Source organism: Adelges cooleyi, unplaced genomic scaffold, assembly GCF_023614345.1.
Source record: "Adelges cooleyi isolate 19-005CV unplaced genomic scaffold, UGA_ACOO_1.1 ACOO_flye_CR_arks_rails_tigmint_CR_PRNA_41, whole genome shotgun sequence".
In the NCBI taxonomy this organism is placed as follows: Eukaryota; Metazoa; Arthropoda; class Insecta; order Hemiptera; family Adelgidae; genus Adelges; species Adelges cooleyi.
Window position 1 is genome coordinate 4,618,931 of NW_026096090.1, and position 21,484 is coordinate 4,640,414.

The 21,484-nt window shown below is 35.3% G+C and overlaps 3 protein-coding genes across 5 annotated transcripts in view; 1 reads left to right on the forward strand and 2 right to left on the reverse strand.

The window, feature by feature from the left end:
- Window positions 1–2,146: 2,146 nt before the first annotated feature.
- Window positions 2,147–3,812, reverse strand: LOC126841951 (uncharacterized). The gene is made up of 3 exons (XM_050578773.1): window positions 3,556–3,812; window positions 2,711–3,428; window positions 2,147–2,565 (listed from the first exon to the last, which is right to left on the reverse strand). The coding sequence occupies exons 1-2, from the start codon at window positions 3,631–3,633 to the stop codon at window positions 2,712–2,714; spliced, it is 795 nt and encodes a 264-aa protein (XP_050434730.1). The 5' UTR covers window positions 3,634–3,812; the 3' UTR covers window positions 2,147–2,565; window position 2,711.
- Window positions 3,813–5,569: 1,757 nt separating this feature from the next.
- On the forward strand, window positions 5,570–9,768 carry LOC126841952 (ADP-ribosylation factor-related protein 1). The gene is made up of 5 exons (XM_050578774.1): window positions 5,570–6,077; window positions 6,137–6,307; window positions 6,387–6,468; window positions 7,062–7,233; window positions 9,464–9,768. The coding sequence occupies exons 1-5, from the start codon at window positions 5,985–5,987 to the stop codon at window positions 9,552–9,554; spliced, it is 609 nt and encodes a 202-aa protein (XP_050434731.1). The 5' UTR covers window positions 5,570–5,984; the 3' UTR covers window positions 9,555–9,768.
- Window positions 9,769–11,601: 1,833 nt separating this feature from the next.
- The window catches only part of LOC126841934 (zinc finger E-box-binding homeobox 1-like), a 155,444-nt gene continuing 145,561 nt past the window's right edge, over window positions 11,602–21,484 (reverse strand). The window contains exons 1-6 of one of the 3 annotated variants that reach the window (XM_050578750.1): window positions 19,272–19,500; window positions 16,974–17,254; window positions 14,479–14,619; window positions 12,658–14,172; window positions 12,387–12,552; window positions 11,605–12,288 (exon numbers count right to left, since the gene is read on the reverse strand). In XM_050578750.1, coding sequence (XP_050434707.1) covers window positions 12,095–12,288; window positions 12,387–12,552; window positions 12,658–14,172; window positions 14,479–14,619; window positions 16,974–17,254; window positions 19,272–19,323 — 2,349 coding nt within the window. In that variant the 5' untranslated portion in view covers window positions 19,324–19,500 and the 3' untranslated portion in view covers window positions 11,605–12,094. Of the gene's footprint in view, window positions 12,289–12,386; window positions 12,553–12,657; window positions 14,173–14,478; window positions 14,620–16,973; window positions 17,255–19,271; window positions 19,501–21,484 lie in introns of those variants that run through there. The other 2 variants (XM_050578749.1, XM_050578748.1) reach the window with 2 other exon arrangements.

Here is a 21,484-nt window from a genome sequence, read left to right on the forward strand (position 1 = left end):
ATTTTGGATTATTATCATTTAGTAGGATGAATTGTTGGTTAGTCATCTAAAAATATATCAACATATGGATTTATACCTTTCATGGTTTACTTAAAAAAGTATTAATGTATAAATCAATTTATCTATTATGTATAAAATATGTCTGGATAAGTATCAAATAATTTAGGTATTTTATGCACTGAATATTATTATTATTATTATCATTTTGTACTCTGGCCGTTTTTATAATCACCGCCGGACACTCGAATAATCAAAAATATTTGCTACAAATTATTTCAGACATTTCATTCATGTTTTGTACTCTTGAGTTCCTAAGTAACCGTCACACAAACATATCATTCTTCCACACTTTTAAACTTCTAATAACCAACAAACGTCAGACCTTAAGTAACAAAGTACCTTTAGCATTAAAGATCCAGATCCAAAAACTAAAAGATTTGCATCGAGACATTTCATTTAACCTCTCTTTGGACATTTTTATAAGCTCTGCCAAATAGTCGATCAAAAATTAAAATAATGTATTTATCACTCTTCACTTCTTTCCCTTTTAAGTTTTAATATAAACTCTAGACATTTCATTCATGTGATTTACTCTTGAATTCTTAAACACTTATGAACTTCTGTTAAACCACCAGACCTTTAATATACATATTTAATGCATTATGCTGTTGGTTACATTCTAAACGTACAGTACGTCATTACCGAAAAATGGCATAGACGGTGATTTCTGAACAAATAAGAATTTTAATTCAACCAATATCTAGACATATAACGTATACGTTTGAAAAAGTTTTGTTGCACATAGGAACACCATATCAGACATATACAGACTGACCTCTAAACATTTCTTTCTATTTTTAACCATAGCTATTACCAAGCCCGTGAAGTAAACAACACCTCAAACAATTCAAATTAAAAAAAAAAAAAAAATTGTCCTTTAAGCAAGTAGCACACTCGCTTTAGTAGTAGGACGTTTCTGATCTGACAGATAGCTAGACTTGCATTACAGTTAACCGGTACTTAGCTTGCAAAACACTTTTTCGAAACTAAGTATGAACTATGATTACTAGATAAAGGTACGATGAATTATAACGGTATACTTTAAAACGTAGTGAGCTGACTCGACGCCGTGGCCGGGCACCCCCCTCGGAACTGCTGTGTACAGACATATAACATACTACGTTTAAACAAATTTTGTTTCACAAAGGTAAACCTTAACAGACATTTAGCTGACTGTCCTCTAGACATTTTTATCTGTTTTCAACTCATAAAATTAAGCGGGATGACGCCGGCCTATATTGATGACGTGGTCTATAATATAACAACTTTTACCAAAGACAATTTCCATTGTACACTTTTTCCCAATGGCCAGCTTCTTATCAAGCCTCTTTAACTTTTTAAAATTTTAATTTAAACTTAATTTTAAACCTGTTACCTCCTCATAGACTGTAGCCTACAAACCTAGGATATTTTTAGTTGGCGAAGCGAGTGAATGCCAAAACACTCGGAGACCTGCCGTCCTTATCAGTTTTCAATACGAATTCCGCCCGCTGATAAGGAACTGGACATTGTTAGTTCATAAAAATTGGTAAAAGTGGTAGCAACCCAAGTAAGCAACACCGGACACTTGATATTTATTAACCGTCTAACTTCTAGACTATTCTTTTCAATTCAAAATTTAAAAAAATTACAGATACATAGCTAGACTTACTCTACACTTAATCAGTACTTAGCTTGCAAATATTTGTCCATAACTAGGTATGAATTCTGATTACTAGATACAGCCTATAGGTACCATGAATTATAACGTCATTCCTTTAAGACGTATTGCGATGGCTCGACACCGTGGCCGGCGCAACCGGGCACCCCCATAGGAACCGCTGTGCACTGACTTCCACATACCGTGGCCGGCGCAGCCGGGCACCCCCCTCGGAATCTGTGACCTCCCCGAAAATACTTTGCAGCGAGAGGACGTGAGCGTGCCCGGCGTAGCCGGGTACAGTACCAGGAATCTGTGACCTAACCGCCCGACTCGGGGGCCTGGGGGCGGAGCTCCCAGCTAGAGCGAAGCTCTAGTAAAATAGATAAAGTAGTAAAATAGCGACTTGGTTTTTAAAGCCCTTGTGTCGGTAAACTTATTTCGAGTAAGTACATAATATTTTAGCTTAAGTGTTTCGACATCAGGGCAATTGCCCCGAGTTCCCTAACATATTAAACAATAACATCCGTATTAACACAGTACATATTTATTAGGTGATCATTAATTAAGTGTATTAGTATCACTAAGGTTTTCACGAGAAAGGTAATAAACAGGACAATTTTTCTACATAAACTTAAATAACTATTAATTTACAAAACTTAGTCGACGGCCAACCACATGAATGACGGCCACGGCGAGGATGGCTGAGACGGCGGTCAACAAAATGAATGCGACCACAGGGATGACAGCTTGAATAGATAGAGAGAAAAAACAACGTGATGGGTTCAAACACGGCGGCCGTAGACAACTAATAATTGTAGTGGTCTCCAACATGATAGTACGGCCGTTTTTCCACACCTGAAAGTCTGTAGATATGAGTTCAGTAGAGTCAAACAAGTTAAATATACCTGGGTTCAATATTAACAGAGAGAAAAAAAAGGAGACTGACAAAGAAATATTATCAACGCGTTGCAGTATGTTGCTTTTTGTGGAAACTAATGAATGTGTTACCTCAGTGTATGGCCCTAAAGCCACATGGGGCTCGGCAGTTCACCGCCTCCGGACCGAACCGTCGATGGTATATGCAATATGGTACGGGCTCCCCTATGCCGTACTCCTGCACTCCTGCAAATCCACACGGCAGTATGCAGTTTACTGCATCCGCGCCATGTCGCCTGTGGTACACACACGGTGGCTCCGGCTGTCCTGCCTCAGTTGGCCTGTAGCCGCACGGAGGACGACATCTGTGCGCCGCCGACCCGTATCTGTCGTGGTAGTAACACGCAGGTACTACCGGTGCAAGTTCTACCGGAGCGGGTTCTACCGGTGCAAGTTCTACCGGAGCGGGTTCTACAGGTTCAAGTTCTACCGATGCGGGTTCTACCGGTGCAGGGTTTACAGGTGCAAGTTGTACCGGTGCGGGTTCAGCCGATGTAAGTTCTACCGGTGCGGGTTCTACAGGTTCAAGTTCTACCGATGCGGGTTCTACCGGTGCAGGGTTTACAGGTGCAAGTTGTACCGGTGCGGGTTCAGCCGATGTAAGTTCTACCGGTGCGGGTTCTACAGGTTCAAGTTCTACCGATGCGGGTTCTACCGGTGCAGGTTCTGCAGGTGCGGGTTCAGCCGTTGCAAGTTCTACCGATGCGGGTTCTACCGGTGCGGATTCAGCCGGTGTAAGTTCAACCGGTGCAAGTTCTACCGGTGCCGCGTCCCACCATTTCTTTTTGGCCTTGAACACGAGAACAATTTTTATTTAAACTAATAACTATTGTGCTGACACTGACAAAACAGCGAGCCCTGGTCGAAGGTGTGTCATTGAACATGTCATCAAACAATATGTATGTTCATACGCATACCTTATAGAGCAGGTAACCGCCGCCAGTTACCGTTAGAACGGCGCCGCCGGCCCACAAAATCTTCTCCATAGAGCACATATTTCAGAATATTAGATATAATACTTGAAACGCAAAAACTGTATTTCCAACAAAAATGTCGTTTGCTCGTGAAAAGCTGAAAAACAACTGAAGTCTGAGACGGTTGTTATCGCAGCCATTTCAGCATAGCAACACACATTTCAGCCAGCAACCAATGTACTCACGACTGGTAAGCACAGTAGTGGTAATTTATTCAATTCAATTGAATTCTAGTTATTAATAAAGTAAGTTACAACGTTAAAATAAAAATGTTGTTAACTTTATATTGGTAAATATCATCTGCTAGCGGTGCTTAATTAGACATACGTCCCAATGTTGGATTTTAATTTTTAATACATGTATGCATTTTTCGACAAATTTTCAAGGTTTTTTAGGAAGGCGATTTTTAATTTTCTCTTTTGAAGATCTCCAAAATTATTTTTTTTGAAAATTCAATGATAGTTTATTTGAGTTTATTTTAGGCATAACATTTTAAATCAAAAATGGGCTTCCTAAGAAACCCAGACAATTTGTCAACAAATCCACACATACTTTAAAAATCCAACATTGAGAAGTATGTCTAATTAAGCACCGCTAAAACGCATGAAACTAGTTGTGCTCCGACCCCCTTAAGGGGTAGATTTAATAAATTCTCACAATGTATAGGGAAACACTTTATCAATGGGTTGGCCTTTTTTAATTTCTTTGATATTTATATTTAATATTTTTTTATAAAAAACATGCTGCGGTCCCCTTAATGTTATTTTAACTTTGATTTACATCTTGCTGAACAATTTTAAACTTGTTTTTACTCAGATTATATTATTTATAGTTTTATATAAATTATTTGTTGGGTCATGTCAGTGTAAATGGAATTTAAGGTCCATATAATGTTTATCAATGTAAATGTCCTATAAAATAGCGAAATCATAACATTAAGATTTTTTGATAAGTCATGTCGATGTAACAGGAATTCGAGGTAAATGTAATTCGAAGCAATAATTAAAAATGGAACTTTGATGTAACTGTAAATCGTGGCATAAAAAATAAAAGCGAAAACATATTTTCGTTGTAAATGTATTCGTGTCAATTGTCGTCGTAGCAATTGTCATTCGTAACAAAAATGTCGGAGTAACATAACATCGTAGCACGCAACATTCGTGGTAACTGTGTTATCCCGACTGGTAGTAGAGAGAGGGGTCTGAATATAGACGTCGTTAAAAAGAGACAGAGAGAGTTGTTAGGTATAGCATGGAAGAATATTATATCATGGAGAAATAGTAGTATGATAATATCCGATAACGAAATTTTTATATTAAACATTTTTCATTAATCTTATTAAAATATTGAATTTTAATTGTCATCAGTTTAATTTCTCATAATGGTTTTCCAATATAAAATTGGAACTCGACGGCCGCTTTTAGGTACTCTGCGTTTGACCTTCTCATTACGTGCCCAAATCATTTGATTCTTTTTTGAAGTCGACACTCGACCTATAAATAAATCTTTATAGGTTTATGACAAATACCTGCCACACATTTTGTTTGTATTCAAACTTTTTTTCTATAATCTGCCCAATCTCCGACAGCTGATCTAATGTCAATTTCCTTTTTTGAAATTCGCATTGATACTCACCTATACATACTAGTAACTACTACTAACAATATTAACAATATTTTAATATAATAATAATTTACCAACAATAAATGGTCTATAGAGTTTGTAAAGAAAAACTGTTTTTCAAAACATACTTACACGTTTTATAAAAAGTAAAACAGAATATTCATTGATAAAATCTGAATGAAATTGTAATGTTTTTTAAGTATTTATTACCGATATACTATACATATCTATTTCAAACAATACATCATACGAAAGTATTGGATACCTGACAAAATAATGAAGTACATATAACACATCCTTAAATGCTTTACAACTTCGAATAACACAATAATTAAATATGATTTAATTTATATTATTCCATGTCTTTTCAATTTTTACTCGATGGGAAACCTAACAACTCTGTCTCTTTCTAACGTTGTTCATAACGCGGCAGTATAGGCGGGTTGTGTGGGAGGCGCAGTCCATATCTTTATAGGTCTATGGTATACATACATACTGTTAGTATTATCATTTATCATGTTATCAATAAGCATTTTTAAACTTGAAAATGAGCTAGAGACCAAACTTAACAAACTGGATTTTTTTTTGATGAGAATTTACTATTAGTTTAAAAAGATTAGCCGTATGCTTGTTGGTTTATGTATGTTGTTTCTATAATTCTAGTTATTTACAATTTATTGTACCTACCCATATTATACAACTAGGTAAGTGTAGATACCAAAATGATCTGTTACATACTATAGTTGACAATGTATACTCTTTTACACGGCTTTTATAAGTACATAACCCAAAAAGATGAATTTTGCGTTTTAATCCTGGGTTTAGATAATGCTGGTAAAACTGTAAGTATAAACAACAGATGTAATCTTAACAAATGTATAGTAAAACAATTATTTTCTAGACGTACTTGGAATCTTCGAAAACAAAATTTAAAAAAAATTACAAAAGCATAAATCCAAGAAAAATAACAACTACTGTTGGTTTGAATATCGGCAATATTGATGTATACGGAGTAAGTTTGAATTTTTGGGATCTAGGTGGTCAAACTGAGCTTCAATCACTTTGGGACAAGGTAAGTTGATTAACATAAAAAGTTATGCTTATAGTAAAAAATCAAAATAATAAATATATACAATTTTGTTTATTTGTAGTACTATGCAGAATGTCACGCGGTTATATATATAGTAGACTCATCAGATCGAGGGCGAATGGATGAATCAAAGAAATCATTTGGTAATTTTTTTATAAACTACCTATTTTTAATTTGGCATTTAATGTAGGTAGGCACATTCTTAAGTTTATTGGTTGATCATATTTGTTAAATTATGCTATTAATTAGTTATTCAAAGTGCCTATTGTTTAAATATCCAAATTTGTGTTAAAATTAGGCATGGGCACAAACAGTGATACCTTTTGTGTCTAACAAACTTTTTGAATTTTTGAATAAAAATGTTCCAAAATGTCTAGTTTATTATTAATTATTTATAATTATTTGACTTATTATTTATTATGACATTTACCTACATACCGATACTTAAGCTTTGTGTTATGTGATCAGTAATTTTACACTTAAAGCCCAAATTTTAAGTATATAATCACATTTTACCACTTTGATTTTTCTGATTGGAGCACTGGTCGAAAGTAAAATAAATAACCAACAATTTACCTATTGGATTCTTAATAAACCTCCAAACCTATACATAATTACTGATTTTAAGTGTGCCTTTACTAAAATAAAAAAATACAATTTTTCCCTTACTTTAATATTTTGAAATCAATTGTGTTTAAATAAAATAAATAATTATTATTTTTTATTTGAATTTTAGAAAAAATGATCAGCAATGAAAACTTAGTGGGTATACCACTTTTAATTCTAGCAAATAAACAAGATATACCAGATTGTATGGGTGTAAGAGAAGTGAAGCCAATTTTTAATCAGAATGCTCATTTAATTGGCAGAAGAGACTTTATGGTCATGCCAATTTCTGCATTGACTGGGTAATTTTTAAAATATGTTTACAATTAATACAGGATTAAACTTTGCTTAAATAAAATTAAGCATTATTTTTTCTAAAGTATGTATAACATAGAATATTTAGGGCCATTGGTATAAATAAGTGATTAAAGGGAAAGGGTTTAAATAAAAAAATAAGCATCAAATATAGCGTAGCTTTATAGCTTTTTTATCCAACTTCTGTGGCAGTGAATGGTTTTGAAGTGTCAAAAGTTTAGATACTTGGGGAGTTTAGACTCTTTTATTATTTATTTTATGAAGTGACAATTATAGGTACATAGTTTTATTTAATGTTAAATGTTCAAAAAGAAATTACGAATGTCTCGCTTTTCTTCCAAAAGATCAACAATTTCAGTATAAATAATATTATTAGTTATTAGGTCCTTTAACATGTATGTGTATATTAATTATGCAAAAAAAGTCTTTTGTTGGTCATGTTAGAGCACAAGTTTTAATTCTCCGTAACGAGCTGAAGGACTGCTCAGCAATATAAGTAGATGCCGGAATGCTGAATCTAAATTAAATTGCAAAAAATTGAGATGGGTAAAATATCTCTGTTTTTTTCAATCTATCCAAAACCATCTTTTGATTTCTGAAAGTATAAACAAGCTCGATAAAAATCAAAATAAATGACTTACTGAAAATTTTTCAGAAAAGGAGTTTAATAAGAGATATTTTTCTAAAATATTTTCAGTAAGTCATTTATTTTGATTTTTATCAAGCTTGTTCATACATTCAAGTAGTAATTGAAATTAAGAATAGGGTACTATTCTAGGGTACCCTTCCTGTTAATAGGATATCATTAAAGTACTTAATTTTTTTCTGAAACACGTTCTTTATGGTATAATACGTTTAAAAATCGAGATATTGAATAAGTATGGTTATTTTAACGTAACTTTCAGCACAATCAGCTGATAAATTTACTCTACTGTATTTGTTTTTTAGCAGGTCTTGATTTAACCATTTGAATATACGGTTGAACTAAATTTAATTTTCCTCAAAGAACATAAAAGATAACATTTGCAGACTCTTAATGTTGTTAAAACACAGTCGATTAAGAGTAGTTATTTGTTTTTTTATGGTTAAGGAATTCTGATTAACTCCTTGAAACACATTAGCAATTGGTTCAGGCATAGGAGAATTTTGAGCCATAATGAATAAACAAACCAAAATACTTGTATTTCTAAAGTTTGCGTCATCTTTGTATAATCTCTCCAAAGTAGAAATATTATGTTAATGTTTTCTTTAAATATTCTTATTTATTATACTTTTGTGTTTGACTGTCCAATGCGTTTCACAGAAGAGAGGAAGTTTGGAATGTATTTTTTTCTTAGAAGACTCTTTTTAAGAAATATTGTTTGTGAAAAAAAAATGTACTGTACCGATGTGTATAAATTTTTGACACATCACTCAAATCTTCAATGACTAAATTAAAATTGTGTGCAGCAAAACAAATTTGTCAATAAACCTTACCCTCTGGTAATCCCTCTGGATCCAAAAATTATCAAACTATTACAGATACTTTGTCTAATCGTAGCGGTCTCATGGCCAACAAAACCAAGTAGTCCTGCCAGTGTCACCTTATTTACCACTCACAATCCCTTCTTTTGTGTAACACACATAAAAAATCATATTTTTCAAAATACGCTTTAGTTGAACTGCGTTTTGCGTTCCTGGTTCTCAAATTTATGTCCACTGGTTATTTTCAGCAACAAAGCCAGGTTTCTAGCAACTTATACCACGTATTCTATAAATGTTTTAAATCCAACATAACCTAAATCGAAACGCTAATAAACATAACAGTTTTAGATGATTTAAAATTTGTTATTTGTTTACACTATTTACACGCCTTACAGTTTTACTCCCATTTGAACATCTTGACTGGTTCGCCGTCAGTCTACAGGAGAACGGGGTACGAGCAACATCGAACCAGAGCTCTGAAGATGGAAAATGCAAGTATTTCAAAACGTTAGCGAAGCAGTCAAGGTATTCAAATGGGAGTAACCACAAGGCGTGTAAATAGTGTAAATAAATTACCCCATTTAAGTTCATTTGTTATTTGTTGATTTTTTTTAGTAAAACATCATTACTTTCATAAAGCTATTTGAAATATGATGCCTATATTATTATTACACACTGACAACTATTATAATTTTTATACTTTGATGCTTAATTGCACTTATTTATTATGTATTATTAATTTTTGTATGACAGTGATGGCATTGACGAAGGAATAAAATGGCTGGTTGAATCAATACGACGGAATATAGAAATTAGACCGCCAAAAAACGTTGAAGACTATTAAAATACAAAAAAATGTGTTTTTTTAAATAATTTTTTTTTCCTATAGAATGTAAAGTAAAAAAACAAAATTGTTTGATTCATATTTTTATACTCTTGTTGGTTTTACCAAATTCTATTTAAAAAAAAGATTATATATTATAGTCTAATTAAAAACGAATTCTAGCTTATTTTTTAAATATTTACTTTTTATACACATTTGTATGCATATAAATAAATACTTTTTAAACATCTTATGTTATCAAATATTGTGATGCTTCTCTCTCTATAAATGCTATATTGGTGGTATTTACGTTACTTTTTATTTTAGGGATATGCAGTTTACTTAATAGCTACTAATTTGTTAACAAAATAATTGTTGCTTATTTTTTAATGAAGGTCATAGCTTAGGAGCATTTTTTTAATACATACAAATTTCAGTAATTATTTATATACTATTATACTTTTTTTTGCAATTTTATGTACTGAAAATATATGTTCTAATGAGCATTCAATTCATTACAACATATATTTTTATAAGAAAAACGATATTTATATTAAGTGAGTAAAAAACTATAGTATTAAATTAAGCAACATATAATTTATATATATATATATATATTTTATTTACTTATAATTATTGTATTATACATTCATATATATATATTTTATATATTTATTCAGTTATATTTACAATACATAACTTAGTCATATATATTAACCGCACAACTATATTGTACCGGTAACTACATAATATTATGTTTTTATCAATGAAAGTAAATATTTAAAAAAAACCGTTAGTCATAAATAATTTCAGTAAAACTATATTGAAAAAATTGTTCAAAATAAATCACATAACCAAAATAAACTAAATAACCAAAAAACACTGATTATATAGGTATAAAAAAAAAAAAATCATAAATATTTGTATTTATTATATAATAAATATATGTATATATATATTTAATTAAATTAAAAAAAACACATTGCACAAAAAAAAAATTATAAATACCAAAATTGTACTTACAAGAATTATAAATCATAAATATATTTAAATAAATTCATATTTACGAAAATGTTTACAATTAACATGCAAATGCTTAAAATTACTTAATTATCTTTGGTCATTCTAGCCCATTTTTTAGTTAAAAAAACATGTAGTCATGTAAAAAAATTACACGTAAAGTAGATAGGTAAAGTATTTACACAAAACAAATATATAAATACTGAAAATATATAAATAATATTTAGGCACATTGAATTCACATTTAATAGGTAGGTATTTTGTTGGTAATCCCATAATACATTCCTATACATTTAAGTAATTGCGCAGTAATAACCGACAAACCGGACATTGTAGGCCCAGGAAACTTGCACATACAAATAGGAAACATAGTAGTATCGAGTAAAATAAGTATGAAACTATATATATTGAGTATTCAGTATTCACATTTTATACTCGATGGTAGAAAATACTTTACAAATGCATTCAAATCTCGAGGAATATAGTTTAATACCTATACATTTACACCCGCTGTATGTTGACCGGTTGTCAGTGGACGAAATAATAATTATTGAAGTAAAATATTTATCATTTTTATACATTTATAATACCCGTTATAAATAAAACCTTTAGGATAATATAATTTACGAAGTTAACAATAATACTACTACTTATAATACAAATAATTTATATATATAGTTTAAATCTAATTAAAAGCGAATTTTTAAACGAGAGTAGATAAAAAAGGATGTAATAAATGGCGGCGCATAACAAATAATTGAGTTACGCTTAATATAAATATTTGACTCGATAACAACATAGTTTTCACATAAATTTAAAATGTTTTTTTCGTTTGTTTTAAATTTATATATATATCATTTTTTTTGTAGATTTTTTCACAATAAATATAAAATATTAAGTTTTTTTAAAAAAAAATCACACGCTTAAAATTGACTATTTACACACGTTAATACATGTATTAAAAAAAAGATGTAATTTATTTGTATAATGTACTTATTGTCTCGCGGTATTCATTATAATAATTATATTATGCATATAATATATAGTTAAAGAAATTTTAATATTATTTTTTTTTTTTTACAAATATTTTTCGAATTTAACATTTTATTTATAAAAATATAAACTAATAAATATGGATAACGTCTATACAACAAATACGCTTCTTAAAATTAATAGCGGCGTCCGTTATATATATTTATATTATTTAACAACCCGAAAAAATTATTGTCTTGATTATAAAAAAAAATTGTATGCAAATATGTTGTTTATAAATGTTAACCCTTCTTTTGGTATTATCATTTTTTTTGTTGCTTTTGCAAACTTATTTTACTTTATAGTATAATATATTAGACATATTTTATTAAGAATAAATATCGAAATACAGTTTGGTAAGAGTGACAAGGGGTACCTATGTGGGTGCGGAGATGAAGAGCGTAGGCGGTACATTACATATAAAAAAAACAATGCATACATAATCATTAATGTAAAAAATCACGAGTGAACAAATGAAATATGAAAGGTTAAAGCGAATATTACATAGATTACTCTCTGTACGGTTTGCAGTACGAGAAACGGTGGTTCATGTGTTGGCTGTAAGAGCCCGAGTGCGAGAACCTTTTCATGCATTTGGAACATTGGAAGGGCTTTTCGCCGCTGTGCAATCGTTTGTGTTCTGTTAAGTGGTGCTTGTGTTTGAACGCTTTCGGGCAGACGTCGCATTTATGTGGTCTTTGATCTGCGAAAATTAAAAAAAAATTATAATTAGCAAATTAGTTACAATACAACGAATTGGGAAATGAATAATTTTGACTATAATGTTAGACTAATAAATACCTGGAACGTCTGCGGATTCGAGTGACGAAGAAGTTTTTGATTTCTTGCTAGGCGGGCTGACTGTCAATTGGATGCTGCCACCGGTGGACACCATATCGTCCGGGTCTTGGGACGTGCATCCCGAGTCTTCGGCTTCATCCGTCATATCACTCCAGTCTCCATAACCCTGTAATAAAAAAAACGATATTAAAGTATTATCCCAAAAGCCCATTTTTGTGTTCGTAACTTTTTTTTTTTTTAAATTACAATTATAGAAAGTTATTGCGCTTACCCTCTTCCACGAACGTTTGTCGGACGACGGACTGAGGCTGTCGTTGTGCCGTAACGCCACAGCGGGTATTGGCGATTGAGAAGCGGGATGCGAGTAACCGGGTGACGGTGACTGGTGTTGGGGAACGGCCGCGGCAAACGGTCTGCGAACCACTGGTACAGACGACGACGTCGACGAAGGAGGTGACCGAGAACACTCGCCACGGCTATTGGTCCAGCAAACATTCAGTGACAAGTTGACGGCCCCACAATCGTCCTGTACTTCCTTGTACCGTTGCTTGGTGGACAAATCCAACGGTTGTTCAGCGTGCGACTGCGACACGGTCGCCGGCGAGTACGGCATGTGCACTAGCCTACCTTCGCGCCTGTCCCTGGCCCGGTTGTTCTGGAACCATACTTGTACGACGCGCACGCTGAACCCAATACGATCGGCAATGCGGCACAGTTCTTCACGCTTTGGCCGAGGATTAGTGGCATAACACTCTTTAAGCACGGCCAACTGGTCGTCGGCGATCTGCGACCGCACTCGGATCTTACGGCCGTCCTGGTCGATGGAGTCTTCTTCTTCAGTAGTGCACGGCCGGTGTTCGTCGTCTGTGTAACAGTCGCTTCCGGCGTCGTAACCGTTCTTACCGTTAGTGCCGCCGATGGAATCTTCGAGTTTGGCGGCCAGCCCTTCGGGTCGGTTCAGGTGGTGAGGGTGATGATATGGCGGTGAGTCGCTCACTACGCTGGGGCATCCGGACGAATCACAAGAGTTGGACACTTGTTGCTGATGGTGATGGTGCGCGGCCACGGCGGCGTTGGCCATCAACAGTTGTTTGGTCACGGACACGTTGACCGTCTCCAACAACCTCTTGACGGCGTCCGTATCGGCTGCGGCCACCGCAGCTACGGCAGATTCTTCGTCGTCGTGTTCTTTCTTGACGCTCACCACGTCTACTTCGTTGTCCTCGTACTTGTCGTCGTCGTCTTCGGCGCCGCTGCCGGTGCCGCCGCCGACGCTGCACTTATCTTCTTCATCGTCTAGTTTCTTGCCGGTCGAACGTTCGTCGTGCAGCTCTTCGATCTTGGGCGGTAGGGCCACCGACGGCAGTATGTTATGTATGTTGAAGTTGCTAGGGGCGTTGAACAGACTCGGGAAGTAGAAGTTGGTAGCTGGCGACTGGGCGTGGTAGAACGGTGGAGGGGGTACCTCGTACTTGGGCAACAGCGGTGAAAACGAGTTATTGTTGTTATTGTGATTGCTGTTGTTGTTGTTATTATTGTTTACAATGTTGTTAGGAACTTGGCGATGTTTCGGTTGGAAGCTGTTGTTATTGTTGTTGTTCTGCTGCGTGGCGGCCGTCGCGCCACCGGTGCGGTTCAACTGCGACCCGCGGCCTCCTACTTTCAGGTTCATGATCAGACACTTCTTGGATGTCATGTGACTCGAATAAGAACCGGAATGCGAAAACCGCTTACCGCAGTTGGAACACTCGAACGGTTTTTCGCCGCTGTGGATTCGGATGTGTTCCTGTATAATTCAAAATACAAAACAATTAGATAAACAAATTTCACTTAATTATTATGGCTACTACAATAATAGGTATAGGTACACATTTTTTAAAGCTTTGAGTATATTATGACGTATTATGCATTTAAGTGTACCTTGAAATCAATTTAAATATAAATATAAACATTTAAAAAAATCATGGAAAGTGTAACCCAACGAGTGGTTTCTTTCTTCAAAACTTTATTCATGTAATTTCTTTCTACACTTATCCTATATTATTATTATACCGATTGTATATACCTTATTTAAATATATAAAAAAGTTTACCTTGAGATGGTGTTTGAATTTGAATGCCTTATCGCATTCCGGGCATTTGAACTTGCGCAGCACTGCACTCTCATCGTGGCTTATCATGTGCCTCTGGAGACGATAAACGTTGGCGAATGTTTTGTTGCACACCTTGCACGACTGTTAAAGACAAAAAAAAAATGATTTCAATTAAATAAAGCGTAAACACGTGTACTAAAACATATATATAGTGTATATTATAATATTCAACACGGCGACTGAGCCGACCTTACAGTCGGTAAAGGTAGACAAAAAAAAACATCGTATAAAGATCTCACGGCCAAAAAAATCTTGGTAGGAGTCCTCCGAAAAATCCCATGGTCGCACCGAGACCTTATTAAAAATAATTAAAAAAACAACTAACGCCGCGAGTATAAGACCATTTAGATGTGTTGATGGTGGCGGATAGAAAAAAAAAAGTGGAATGAAATACGAATGTGAAAAAGGTATGACGTCAACATGTCACCATGTGTTTTTTTTTTGTACACGGCCAAGAGAATGTAATCGTGAGAAACCCTAATGGTGACACAAACACACACACTCGCACTCACAGGTTACTAAAAATCATTAAGTTCCATGTGGTCCGTCGCCACGGTGAACTATATACACATTATATGTACATATTACTACATACAGTGTCTCCGACACTATTTTTGTTGCGCCCGAAAAGATAACGGTTAATAATTTAACTGTGCCTCGCACACATGCATGGATACGAAAAAAAAACAATATTTAATTACACATGCATTACAGATTACAACAATAATAGTCGAACTGTGTATATCTGTTTCTGGGAGATAACTATTGTAATATTGTATGGTTTACGAATGACGTGTAGCAAAAATAATAATTTGCTTTAAAAAGGGGGGAAATTACCTAACAAAGGCCGAATTTTCGGTTAATTTAAAAATACTGTAGGATATTTTTCTTTTCAACGCGATTATGATTTTACTGTTGTGGAAGAGCCCATTTTAATTGGTCGCAAATACGCTGCGATTCGAGGCAGTGCACGTGTACCGTATCATAACGACAAGAATTAATCCGGCATGTTCCCCAAAGGATCACGAATATTTCACACCACCTTTGTTACACACACAAAACATATCTATGTTGGTGCGTCCAATCGCGTTATCGCTTCCCGCCCGAGGTGGTTGTTCGACGGCCATGTGTGCCCCGGATTGTACACGCTTATCGGCCGTATATAACAGTATAATAAAATACAGAATCAGAAAGTGTACAACAATAATAAAACATACAGATATCCCACCGCGAACCTACTCATCCGCCCCCGTGAAGTCGTCCCTGCGATTCGTGCCCGACCCGAGTAGTAGAGGTACATTATATAATATGGTACCATAATATATTTTTATATTATATTATACATACAGTCTACCTGCTCGAGGTCTTCGCACAGCTGCTCGAGGGTTAGGTTTGACTTGTATGTTTTTTTTGTACGTCTCTCTCTCTCTCTCTCTCTCTGTGTGTCTCGAAAATACCGACATTTTTAATGGCCGTGCATCGCTGCGACGGCGGCGGCGTCTGCTCTACAGGGAAGAAGAAGACGAAGAAGAAGAAGAAGAGGTGCGAGCACGTGAAGTATACACGGTGTTTATACGTCGATTCCCTTTGTGTGGGCCCGCGTTGGGTTATTAAGTATAATAATAATACATAAATGTGCGAGTGGATTTCCACGAACGGGCGGGAGGTATATATCCGTGAGTTTATGTATATAAAAAAAAAAAGGGACCAACATCTGGACGGGCGGCGACCCGAACTGGTATACATACATATTATTCTATAAAACCTTATAATGTTGTTTAGTACTCGGGGGGCCGGGGAAGGTCGCTGCTATACGCCGCCTTCGTTCACCGGGAACACCTTGCGGTGGTGAATCCTCGATCCTCATCGAGCACACACATACCGAGGTCGACACGTTATACATGCACTTCATTTTTTCTCTCTTTTTGACCCCCCAAACATATTTTCACTTTTTTGTCTATGCGCAAACCGTGCGAGCGCTACGAAACCGGACCACACATGCGGCGTAAAAACATGTCATATACGATGGCCTGGGTTGTATGTTATAATACGTATGTATATACATACAATATTATACGAGACACACGGCCGGTGAGTGACTGTTCATATCCACAAGAATTTAGGTGTGTAAAGTATATATAATATTATGGTATTATTATGCGGACTGGCCCGACAATAATGAACCGGGTCGTTAAAAGTATATAATAATAATGTGGCCTCTACACATTGGGTCTACGCGTTATGAACGTTATATTATTATACACACAATATAAACGTTTTTGTATAATATGCTTAAAGGTGCAGCGGCGCACACGGGCGAGGTCGCCGACAACACGGTTATAAAAATATATATCCCAAGTCGCCGGCGCCGAATGATACTCTACTAGGTTTTTTTTTAAATTTAAATACCACGGTTATGTCGTTAGGGTACTTACGACTTGGGCGTTTGGCGAATGCAAGAGTTCGTGTTTTTCCAAAAGGTCGCGGTTACCGAAGGCGGCGTTACACTGCAAACAACCGTACTGGCCTCCGGTCGACGGCTGGGAAGAGGGCGGCGACGGCTGCGAAGACGGTCGAGCGCGACAACCGCTGTCCAAGTGCTCCTTGAGAGATCCCATCGATTCCAGGGGATCCCGGCAGAACGGACAACAGTGTTGTTGCTGGTGGTCCTGGTAGTCCTTCAGCAGACCCTCGAGGCTCATCCCCGGCAACGGCACTGCAAAAGAACGAGAAAAAAAAAATTACATTTTTGCATAACGATTAGGTACGAAACAATAAGACAGAACCATATAGATGTAGATTTAGGGCCGTTATAGGTTGGGTGTATATAATTGTTGTATTGGAGTGAAATAAAAAATAACGCGATATTTTTTTAACAATAATAGTGTAGCATTGTTTTAATTTCAAGTTTTAGTGACTCTCCCGTACAGCATATATAGGCCATAGACGATAGCGTTATATAATTTCTTATAATAATATTCTTATTGTTAGATGTAGGATTATGTACAATGCTAAACGCAACGCCCGCGTCCTTCATGTTGTTAAAATATATTATGTACCGCGCATACATAATACACAATGTATTGTGTATTGTGAAACGCACAAAAGGTGTGAACGAGGCGCGGGCACCTGTTGAGCAGGTGCGGTTTTCCCGGCCAATGGCAGAATCGCCTCGATCGCACCTGGACGGCCCACGAGCTCACGGCGCAGGTATGACTCGTGACAATACCACCGCCAATCGGATATCCTCAGCCGCCATTTTCACACCTTTAACTTTCTCGTCCCGAACACACACACACACACACACCACCTATCAAATAATATGTTAAATACCGACGCGTTACATTATAGTAATACATAAATTATAATACCGTAAAGAAGTAAGTCGTTCCCGTGTAAATCGATAAGGGTCCTATATATTATATGCTGGCACCGATGGCTCTAATAATATATACCTATTTTACACACGGAAAAAGACTTATGTATGTACGTATGTAGGTTGAACCGGATGAAACGATATACCTATTGTTTGGGCGTGTTAATTGGCCTCGTACACATAATGTATATACGCGCAGTGTAATAATATTGGAATAGCGACACTTCCTCTTTTAGAATTTTTTTTAAATACATCCTATTTTATAGCGTCGATAATAATACTGGAAAATGGAATTATAATAGACAATAATATTTCGAATATTATGTTGTTATAATAAAATTTAAACAACTGTGGGAAATTTTTTTTATATTTTTTCAGTACGTAGGTAATTCGAAAATGTCCAAAACTTGAAAACAGAAATTATTGAAAAACGTAGTTAGCAAGTAACGCAAATAAGTTAATTTTGACGCACCAGCCATTTTTAGACATGTTAATATTATAATTATTTTTTTTTAATTTAATAATTGAACGCATCAATTATATTGATTAGTTGAAACTTGAATAGTTTATAAATATGTTGAATGAAATATATCACCAATTAATAAAATATCATCGATGCGGAGCTGTGAAGATGACGTAGCAAATACCAGGAATATAACTCAGTTCTATATTACACGAAAAAAAGTTGTTAGTTTTTACAAAATTTATAATAATCATTTAAGCGCACGAGAAAATTCTCTGAAAAATAATCGGTTAAGAAGCATCAATACTTCTCCAATTACAAGCCTTAATTCAGGCGAACAATTCGAGCGTGTACGAGTATACGGTTGTTAACGCATGCAATTTGCACAGATAAAAATAATACTTAATAAGTAGGTACACTATTCGTCATAAACGTGATTTCTCTATACCTGACGTTGTTGATCGTTTTCGTACAAATTATTTATTGTTATTTTGTATAGGTACTATGTACAAATTAAATAAATTTAGATTTGTATTAGACGTACAGCCAAAAAGAAATATATGAAAAACGATAATTCACAATTTAACGGACCAGCATGCGGCAAAATCCACGTTTATGTTTTCTCACAGAATAGTAATATATGAATACGTCGAAACGAAATTACAGAAATATGGCTTATATAATAATCAAAGTCTTTGAAGTTTAATTTAAAAATAACGATTATTCAAAAAATACCTACTCCAGTATATTATTTAGTATATAATATATCATATTATTATTTAACATAAAATATATAAAAAATATACAATCATTTTTTTTTTTTTTAATTAAAATTTATAATATAAAAATATTAGTTACATAAAAAATATATAGGTTAATGAAAAACAAATTTACCGTATGGAAATGCGTTGTGGAACAGATGGATAACTTGTGCGGCCGTGTACATGATGGATGGCGGAATTCTTTGCCAATAAAAAAAAAAACAGTGTTTCTTTGTAACTCGTATGTCAGATAAACAGACGTTCGTAATAATAATATTACACGGTCGCGGCGTACTCGCAGATGCGGCGGCGGTGGCGGGCGAACCGAGCAGAACGTGCACACCGTTCGAGCGGCAGGTACGGAATGATGATCGTCAGCGGTGGCACGAAACTCGGCCGCCGTTGCCGCCGCCGCCGCCGCCGCTCACAGATCTTTTTCCACCTCCCGCGCAAAGGGTCGAAAATCGATCGGTACGACGGCGCGAGCGGCGCAGGTGGGACGACGACGGCAGCGATAGAGAAGAGGTGGGATCGTCCTCTTATACGCGGTCGATAAAACGCGCGAGATAAACGACGGCCGTGGCAGTAAAAATCGTTTATTTGTATTTTTTTTTTTGGTCGCCTCCTATTGTTGTTTCTCGCCATCGGACATCGTAGATAAAAAATTGTTTTTATTTAATCAATCTATTTTGTCGTCGTATTATAATAATAATATTATCGCGTGTATGCGGTCGAAGCGTCGGCGGTGCAGGCCTAAGTGAGGGGGTGGGGAAAATGTATTCGCAAACGGGGCGAGCGGCGCGGCGGTCGAGGGGCCGCCGTTGCCGCGCAGGTGCGCGTCATACATATTATATATATATATATACTTACAGCGTATACCGTTTATGCGTGCACAGGTGGGCGTGTACCTACGGACAACCGAGACGCCGCGCGGGTGTACAGGTGGGACGTACCGTGTCGGTAACGCCGCGATTGGTGGTCCACCTGGCGCCGAATACATTTTACCGCGGCGCGTCGCCCGTGCCGACGGAATACATAAAGGCAATTGGTTTTAGAAATAAAAACAAAAAGTTAATAAATATTGTACTCGATCGGTTAGCGGCGGCGGCGGCGGCGGGTCAATTGGACGTCTAGGCCCGAGTTCCCGCATCAATTAACCTTTTGCTTGTCCGCCGCACGGTTGATTGGCCGAGTCGTCGTTGTCGCAACATGTGTGTGGTTTGTGTGTGTGTGTGTGCAGTCGGTTTAATATACAATAATTTACATATGTGTACACCGCACATGTGATATAATTGATTGTATATGCCATCGTGGTAGATATGTGTATACTTAATAAGTCTGCGTGCGCGCGAGTGCGTTAATTGTTTTCATATTATGTATTATATGTGTATATACAACATAAGTATAATGAATAGAAGGGCCCCACGTAGAATATACATGTTGTATATAGAGTTTGTGTAATGTAATGTTTACGGTCAAAACCGAGTCAAATATCAATTGACCTACCCGGTCGCGGTGGTCAAAAAAAAAAAAAAAAAAAATTAAAAAATACAACCGCTCGCGCCCGTACCATTTAAATATATAGTATTGGGGGGACTCTTTTCAATAAAGAAATGCTATTATTATTGTTATAACACATTGGAAACCATGGCGAAGAGGTCAACGCGGGCCAATTGCCACAATAGGAAGAATGCGTGAGTACAATATAATATTATTTATTATAACTATAGCTCTCCCGTGTAACAAGAATATACTGTTCTACGAACAAACAAATAGCAGTTATTATAATACTAAATAAGTGCTTCGTTAGTACCTACGTGTTCACATTTGAGTGAAAAAGATAGCCCAAATCAAAAACGACATAAAAAGTATTTTTTTTATTTTTACATCAAGTATATAATATTTTATAAATTTATACTATACGAATTAACGTGAAAATGAGTTAAAAAAAAAAAAGCTGCCGATCCAGCACAAAAAGAGGTTATACAAATTTAAAAAACATCTACTAAGTATCGTATCTTATATAGGTATGTAGTTTTAAATCTTTAAATACCTACTTGTACTGTACAATTTTGGAAATTTAAGACTTATTTTTTTTTTTCATGTACACTTCAAAATTAATAATATCACATATAAAAACACAATAGAATATTATAATGGTTTTTATATAAATGAAATAATATACGACTTGAGAAACCCCATTGCCCGTAGTTGGAGACATATAGATTAAAACCTATACAGTATACTACATATAACGTTACCTAACATTTAAACAAATTATTTATTAATTATGGAAACAATATGAGTACATAAATAATTTAGTCAAATTGATTTAGTTACAGTCGA

Coding starts and splice junctions, on each gene's coding strand:
- LOC126841951 (XM_050578773.1), bottom strand. CDS start 3,633: ATGTGCTCTATGGAGAAGATTTTGTGGGCCGGCGGCGCCGTTCTAACG. Junction 3,429..3,555: donor GCGGTTACCTGCTCTATAAG/GTATGCGTATGA, acceptor CTCGTGTTCAAG/GCCAAAAAGAAATGGTGGGA.
- LOC126841952 (XM_050578774.1), top strand. CDS start 5,985: ATGTATACTCTTTTACACGGCTTTTATAAGTACATAACCCAAAAAGAT. Junction 6,469..7,061: donor TGAATCAAAGAAATCATTTG/GTAATTTTTTTA, acceptor TTTGAATTTTAG/AAAAAATGATCAGCAATGAA. Junction 7,234..9,463: donor CCAATTTCTGCATTGACTGG/GTAATTTTTAAA, acceptor TTTGTATGACAG/TGATGGCATTGACGAAGGAA.